The following is an 8,208-nucleotide window of genomic DNA, read 5'->3' as shown; positions in this document are numbered from 1 at the left end:
TTACTAGTACACACCTGTGATTAATTCCAGACAAGGAACAAAGGTTAGCAACATTAAAAATAATTAAAACCAACATAAAAGATGGATAACAGAAAGATTATAATGTGATTAATCAAAACTGAATATGTAAATTCATCAAACTATAAAGTCAGTATGCAAATTTGTAGTCGATTAATCAAATTCATAGAGCCATTGATGTACCCTGTCGCTCTCTGTCACTTTTAATCATGTTTAGGCTATGCTTCAAGCACTTTGGTTTTGCATGTGTTTACTTGCAGAGATGCACATGTGAATGCTTAGTTAGAGAATCTGCCCACATAGCAAATGTTTTCTGGCCTTTTCCCTTGGCCCAAGTACCACAAAGAATGACCTGAAGTGGCCCATAACTGAATTAAAGACAAGGGACACATACGGGCCATAACCGGTCCGAATCTCAGCCAATTTATCACTCTTAACTGGCCCTGAACTGGGCCAAAACAGGTTTATTATTGGTACTGATTCTCCGTTATAAGTTAACCATATCAACACCACCCTTTAACCATAAACCCCTAAAACTGAGCCATAACCCAGCCTAATGTTACCTAAACAATGTGAACAATTGCTACACTTATCTGGGCCACACACCTCCCATCCACAACTGGTGCAAATGTAGTTTGCCGTCATGCATGCAGTGCCATCATTACCATGCATGGCCCACATTCAGCTGACAGTATGCATGCCAGTGCTGGCAACACACCAGCAGTGCCATAATGAGGTGACATTTGGGCCAAGTCCGTTTGCTATATGGGTGTATAGGTACAAAGGCATTGGATTTCTTACTGATGCAAAGGATTCTGGGATGCAGGAATGCCTGGGTAAAAGGGAAGGGTCATGGTCTTTCCTGTAAATGTCACACACTCACGATGAGAGCGATTTGATCTCCTGCTTCATATGCATGGTCTGGGCTAGTTACTGTTAGAAGGTCACAGTGGACAGACCGTCTCAAATACATTTTTTTCTTATATAATTAGCAGGCACATTTTTGTTTCATTTCATTCAAAAAAAATTTTTAATTTATTTTAGTCAGTGTCCAAATTGCATAGAGCTGTGAGCCAAACCCTACCTGGCTGGTTCCTATATATATATAAGTTGCAAACCATTAATTTCAAATAATGCACTATATATTACTTAAGTGCTTACAGAATCATGGCCATTTAAAAATGCATAATGCTCGATTATAATCATTGGTTCTTTCCAAAAAGCACAAAGGGAAACTTTGAATTTGTCAGTAGTTATAATATGTTAAATACTACAAGCAAAGCTTGGTTGCATTCATTATTATTATTATTATTATTATTATTATTATTATTATTATTATTATTATTATTATTCAGTAGATGTAGTAGTTTCATTCAACTGTACCCCAATACGACCTTGACATTCTAAGTGGGCGTGACATTTATAGCCAAAGTCCAAGGGGGCGTGGTCAATGCTATCGCACCAGATATAAATTAACCTCGTGCTTGTAATCAGCCCACTCACACCAAGTGTCAGGACGGACAGAGGCTTCTCACAAACGGTAAATTAACTTTTTTCGTGTTTCTAATACTTTTTTTAGTGTTTAATTGTGAAGTCATAGCTCAGATTGCACTAGTGAAGTCTCTGCAAATATTAGGAACTTTTTATTTAAATATGCATGTTAATGGTGTGGGGCAAAGTTTTTGCAACTGTTCTTAATGAAAGCCGAGAGTTTATTCTCTTTAAAACGTACAGCCTACATTTTCTGGCCCATTGGGAAATGTTTGACCGTGAATTGGAAAACAATAGGCTACTGTGAAATAAGTGCAAGAACTCTTTGTTCACTCTATCTGTAGATGGAGGCGTTGCAATTTCACAACCTGTACTTTGTTCCCGTAATGAACGACGCCTATAATAATGTGAATTAATTGAACATTTATTTGTTTTAATTTTTTTTTCTCCCTTCCAGAGGACACGACCAAATCAGGCATAATGGTTAAAGTCGGTATCAACGGGTAAGTAGTCATATAAATTCAAAAAATAAAAGCGAACATTAGGCAGCTTTGAATATTATTAATTTGAGCAGTTGGACCCCAGTTTTATTTATTAAAAGCTTGTTTGTTAGTGTTTCTGTAAGTTATAAGTTTTGGACTTCTAATGAATGATTAGAGGGGGTGTTACCTGAGCCAGCCAGTCAAACCGATTTATTGGTGTTGTGCCATCACTGTGTACGCTGACGTCATCGCAACGTCAAATAATGGCACGTTTTATCTCCGTGTACTTAGCTTCTTTGCCATGTATTTTACTCCAGGGTCAAAGTTTGCTTCGACTCTGCATTTTACTTGCACCGTGTTGTACAGCACACAGGGTTCAAGAATCCAAGCTGACTGGTCTTGTTCTGCATTGGAAGACCCCCAGCACCAGCTGTGACCTTTTCAAAGCTTATTGGGTTATGCAACAGGAAACCTGATCCTTAAGAGACCAGGGCAGGACACATGTACCTCGTTCGTGTGCACAACCTGAAACTTTAGTGTTCGTCCAGGACTGAAGTTTAGGCACCCTGAATTACAGCGCAAGTCTTTTGTGCCTGAAAGAACTTCCTTGAGATGAGATTGAAGTCTGCCTTTAGGCATTTAAAATGTTATGACCCCATGAAACTTCACCCCTGTGGCGTCCTGGAGTTGCCTTGGTTCATTTTTACATGTAAGAAATGTATTCTAGGCCTACTTTGTGTTTTTGTAGTGGGCATAGTGATGGTGGGTTTATAGACTCTAAAGTTATGTGAAACTCTTATGCAAGTAATTTGACATGGTTTTCAATTTATCAAATTTTTTTTTTAAACCAATCCTTTTTCAAAGCCTGTTATAATGGCACTGGTCAAATGGTCAATCCACATTTGCCAAGTGCACTTGGAATTTTTACCTTTGCCCCTTTATCTTTACAGACTTGTGCAAATGTTTTGAAAGTGTACCACTACCATATCAGTGTCTTATCAGTGCATGGTATGTACTGATCATTATCACAGTACCAATAGGTTAGTTTCTTTGACCTTTTTGATTGAATGTACAGCTGATCGTTGCAAAAAAAAAAAAAGGAAAGGGAATTCTGGATCTCTTGTGGTGTCAATCCTTCTCCCTCTGTATTTGTGCAGTGTTAGATGTACTAAAATAGCTCACAATGGCAGCTGGAGGCCTACAGAATTTGTATCCTTGCCTGGAGGACATGACTTTATGAAGCTGGGGCAAATATTTGAGGAGCTCATTCATCCAGCTCTTAATCATGTAGCATAACTTATTTTTTTTATTTTTTTTTTAAATCCTCTTACTGGGTCAAATGGAGTGGGGGCACAGTCGCAGGGCTCTCACGGGCACGTTTGACGTGTGCATATTCAAAAATGGGACCGGTCTGCCATCTAGTGGGAGTTGTAAGACTGCATTTAATTTTAGAAACTAACACGATATCATTGGTTTTATATTGCAAAACTAAAGTTTCAGCAGCGGTTACTCCTGGTCTTTTATTGTAAGATCATTTTGGCATTTAATTGGCTATAATTTTGCGTTAAATTGCTCTTGGATTTTTTTTTTCTCTCCCTTAATGCAAGATGCTAGCAAGTATGAATTTTTTATTTTTTTTTTATCAGATTTGGGCGCATTGGCCGTCTGGTGACCCGCGCTGCTTTCATGACCAAGAAAGTGGAGATTGTGGCCATCAATGACCCATTCATTGACCTTGATTACATGGCAAGTGTTTTATTTTTATTTTTATATATTTTAATTAGTTAGAATTATTTTGGACTCATAGTCGTTTCTTCACAGGTTTACATGTTCCAGTATGACTCCACCCATGGAAAGTACAAGGGTGAGGTTAAGGCAGAGGGTGGCAAGCTGGTCATTGACGGTCACGCCATCACTGTCTATAGCGAGTGAGTGCTGTTCCTCAAACGATACATCTTGTTCAGTCAGCGTAAGCATTAGGATATGCTCATGATCTCTGCCTAAACAGGAGGGACCCAGCCAACATTAAATGGGGTGATGCAGGTGCTACTTATGTTGTGGAGTCTACTGGCGTCTTCACCACTATTGAGAAGGCTTCTGTACGTAACCATAAATGTTACATAAGCTGCCTGCAATAAAAGCTACTGTGTGTTTTCTGGTGACTGAACCTTTGCTCTCTCCTGGTAGGCTCACATTAAGGGTGGAGCAAAGAGAGTCGTCATCTCTGCCCCAAGTGCAGATGCCCCCATGTTTGTCATGGGTGTCAACCATGAGAAATATGACAACTCCCTTACAGTTGTAAGGTAAAAGCTTTGCTTTAACATTTGGAAATTGATAGCATTTTAAAAAATGGACAAAGCACCTAAAGGTTTATGCACAAGGTGTTTAGAAATGCTTGGATGTTAAGTAAATGTGGACAAAGCAAATGGTTAAAGTTGGTATGGTGTGTGTGCAGTCACGATTTATCCAGTAGGGAGAGTAATGTAAAATATTCAACCTCCAGGCACATTAAATGTAATGTCTGCGTTATAATATTGTGACTTTTTTTTTTTTTTTTTTTTTATTTATTTTTCTCTTCTATCTTTCCCATCTCCCCCCCCCCACAAGCAATGCCTCCTGCACCACCAACTGCCTGGCTCCCTTGGCCAAGGTCATCAATGATAACTTTGTCATCGTTGAAGGTCTTATGGTAAGATTAAATGGCCTTTCCAATCGTCTAAAAGCCCTAAAGTGATTTGAGACCTGCTGTGATGCATCAATTTATTCAAGCTCTAAGCTGGACTTTGCTTCAAAACAAATAAATGTGGAAGGAAAGATTATACAGTTTTCCAAGAACATTGGAGTCCTGGTTTTCTCTTTCAGAGCACTGTTCATGCCATCACAGCCACACAGAAGACTGTTGACGGGCCCTCTGGGAAACTGTGGAGGGATGGCCGTGGTGCTAGTCAGAACATTATCCCAGCCTCCACTGGGGCTGCCAAGGCTGTGGGCAAAGTCATTCCTGAGCTCAATGGGTCCGTTTCACCTCATCTCTTATTTGAGTGTCCGCCTAATTTTAAAACCTATGACTATTTGTTTTTAAAAGTCAGTTGGTACTTTGTACTTTTTGGGTATTTACTGAAGTATAAATTCTAGAGGATTATTTATTTATACATTTTAATTGGTTCTGATTCTTTTTTTTGTAGTCTTATATCTTATGACTTGTGTTTTTTTTTTTTTTTTTTTTTTTTTTTTTTTTTTTTTTTTTTTTTTTTTTTTTTTTTTTTTTAAAATAGTAGTCTTTGTTTTTTGTGTATTTATTATTTATTTATTTATTTATAAAACATATATATTTATATATTAATTATTTTTAAAATGTTTTTTTTTTTTTTTTTTTTTTATATATATTTAGTGTTTGTTTATTTTAAGCAGTTTTATCTGTGTGTGTACTGGCAATTAATTGCTCATTTCAGCAAGCTTACTGGTATGGCCTTCCGTGTCCCCACCCCCAATGTCTCAGTTGTGGATCTGACAGTCCGCCTTGAGAAACCTGTGAGTTTCCAAACCATGTTGCTTCAGCTGAAATTTTTAACTTCAGTGTTTCTGTAGTGTTTGCGTGCCACACCACAAATTAACCAGTGCTTTCTTCTACAGGCCAAGTATGATGAGATCAAGAAAGTGGTCAAAGCTGCAGCTGATGGGCCCATGAAAGGAATTCTGGGATACACAGAGCACCAGGTATGAGTTTGTTTTTGTGAGCTGTGGCTTTTTATTTATTTAAAAAATAATAATAATAAATAAACAAACTATTAGTGTTTATTAAATTAACCCATTCTCTCCTGCTTCCAGGTTGTGTCCACTGACTTCAATGGGGATTGCCGTTCATCCATCTTTGACGCTGGTGCTGGTATTGCCCTCAACGATCACTTTGTCAAGCTGGTCACATGGTAAGAGACCGCTTGGCTACATCTCATACTCCTTTAATTTTACTATTTGTCTGCAGTCTTTTAAAAGATTACCTTGTGAACAAGCCTTTGCCGCCTCTGAATTTTTAAATGAAATTGTATTTTACAACCTTATCTTGATTTCTTGTCTATTGCACCCTTCCAATCTTAAGATTTTGTAATCTCATTTTTAATGTTGAATTATAATGTCTAAAACTTGTACTCGTGTGTTATTTTTTTTTTTTTTTATATTAAACAATTATTTGTGCCTTCCCATAGGTATGACAATGAGTTCGGTTACAGCAACCGTGTATGTGACCTGATGGCACACATGGCCTCCAAGGAGTAGATGTGACCCCTTTGCTGTTTTTGATACACGACCTACCATTCTCCCATCTGGTTGGATGTTTGCACCATGTGCCTGGAAGGAAACTACATGCTTAAATTGAAGACCAATATTATTTTTATATACTCTGTTCTGTTTCGTGTGTGAGGTTAAAAATAGATGTTGACTTCGAAGGCTTTTCTGTCTGTTAACAACTTGTGATGGAATAAAGTCCTCTGTTTGTGAGAAATGGAGCAACTACTATCTTCCTTCAATGACTTGCCCCTAATGTTCTGTGCTATCATTCCAAATCTGACAGCATTCACCAAAAGCAACTCAATGTTTTTTCCATTTTTGAACTATTCCCTAGGCCTAGCAGTGTTCAGGTATGCATGACAAAGTTTAAGTGACAAGCATCCTGTATGGTTTACTTCAATGTGTTCCTACAGGGATGGATGGTTTAATTATTATAAAAAAAATTTTGGGGGGGAGAGTAGTGCTGCTGAAATACTGACATTAGAAGTAGTGTCTGCAACCAGCAGTTCCACAGACTAAATGATTAGTAAGTGTAAGGCCTAATTCCAATCCTGTTTTTGTACCCCTAGAAACGCAGTGGGAAGGGCTTCAACATTTACCCCTAAAAAATGGAACACAACAACACCTGCACACATCATTTGTCATCAGTCTTTTGCTTCATATGAGAGCATCGATTGTGACTGCTGTAGTTACTCAAGTTTTTTTTTTTTTTTTTTTCAGGAAATCACTGAAAGCATATATAATGATATAATTTGGCAATAAGATTGTAACTGTATTCTGCATTTACACTGTGGCCATGTTCATCTATGTAAACACATAAAAACTAAATTTAACCATTATACCAAAAACTGTAAAAAGCTCATTCCCAGCCTCTAGACTTTTTTTTTTTTCTGACAGGGTATTTGGGTGTCAGTGTTCTGGGACTGCTGTACAGGAGTTATTATTTGGGATTATAGACATTGAAATTTAGTGGTTTTTACTTCTGTGGTAGTTTTAAAAAGCATGACTGTAAAACAAGAACACTGTTATTAATGTATGAACATGTACATGTTTGTTGTAAAAATTTGTAATGACAAAAAAAAAAAAAATACTAATTTAAAAAAAGGACTATTTTTATCCTTCCCTCCGGCTGCAGCTACGCTGCCGTTGTGGCTGGTGTATTCTAGGAAATTCTCACCCCTTGGTTTCAAGTGTGGTCCTGAAAAATCTCCTTTGAAAGGGTAAATACCCTTTCCCCCTTAGCCCTACGCCTTCATGCTAAAGAGAATTGACACTCCTACCCCTTCATATGAAGGCGCAAAACGAGGGGGAAGGGCTAAGGTGTAGGATTGGGCTTAAATACTGGGGGAAAATATTTTTAAAAGGAAAGAAGTTTACCCAAAACGGAACACCTCTGTGGCCAAACTTGATCTTTAGGCAAGGTTCATACGGTCATGAAAAACCTGGAAAAGTCATGAAATTTTGACATGGCATTGGAGAAGTCATGGAAAACAAATGTCTGTATTCTTGAATACAGGTTAGTGTCCTTTATGATTTTTTCTGTGGTGGCAGACCTTTTACATGGATCCACCAACTACCTATGGCGTTATTTCAATGACCAATGTCGTGAGCACAGTATTAGAGTAGAGATCACATTTATGTAATACGAGCATGCAAATCTCTTTGCTTGCGCACCGGTTTCCTCTGCACAAAACTCCTTGCATGCCCTCATATACGCTGCTCAAGTGCAGATTGTTTTGTGCGCTCTTAGATTGAAGCTGCTGAAGTGCAATTTAGAACGTTTATGTAGTATGTTTCCAACATTTATTAGATTGGCTAGGAATATTTATGAATGTCTCCAATAGACCTACGCATTAATGCGTCCTGAAGTAAACTGAAAGGGCCACAAACTCCAGCAAGATAAAGTCTTTGTTTGTTGTATGCAGAACCATAG

General features: G+C 37.9%; 1 protein-coding gene across 1 annotated transcript; it reads left to right on the top strand.

Annotated features, from left to right (window-relative positions):
• The first annotated feature begins 1,493 nt into the window (after positions 1-1,493).
• Positions 1,494-6,489, top strand: gapdh (glyceraldehyde-3-phosphate dehydrogenase). The gene is made up of 12 exons (XM_056474684.1): positions 1,494-1,558; positions 1,967-2,012; positions 3,638-3,737; positions 3,813-3,919; positions 4,000-4,090; positions 4,179-4,294; positions 4,599-4,680; positions 4,854-5,005; positions 5,444-5,522; positions 5,625-5,708; positions 5,820-5,917; positions 6,194-6,489. The coding sequence occupies exons 2-12, from the start codon at positions 1,990-1,992 to the stop codon at positions 6,261-6,263; spliced, it is 1,002 nt and encodes a 333-aa protein (XP_056330659.1). The 5' UTR covers positions 1,494-1,558; positions 1,967-1,989; the 3' UTR covers positions 6,264-6,489.
• Positions 6,490-8,208: the final 1,719 nt, after the last annotated feature.

The sequence above is a fragment of the Danio aesculapii genome, chromosome 16 (genome assembly GCF_903798145.1).
Source record: "Danio aesculapii chromosome 16, fDanAes4.1, whole genome shotgun sequence".
NCBI classification, from domain to species: domain Eukaryota; kingdom Metazoa; phylum Chordata; class Actinopteri; order Cypriniformes; family Danionidae; genus Danio; species Danio aesculapii.
The sequence above is the reverse complement of the archived record's forward strand: the minus strand, read 5'-3'. Positions and strand labels throughout refer to the sequence as shown.

What these genes read in the sequence shown, in the direction of transcription:
- gapdh (XM_056474684.1), top strand. Translation starts at nt 1,990, where the DNA reads ATGGTTAAAGTCGGTATCAACGG. An exon ending in TCATCGTTGAAGGTCTTATG is followed by an intron (nt 4,681 to 4,853) that starts GTAAGATTAAAT and finishes TTTCTCTTTCAG; the next exon opens with AGCACTGTTCATGCCATCAC. An exon ending in CAGTCCGCCTTGAGAAACCT is followed by an intron (nt 5,523 to 5,624) that starts GTGAGTTTCCAA and finishes TTTCTTCTACAG; the next exon opens with GCCAAGTATGATGAGATCAA.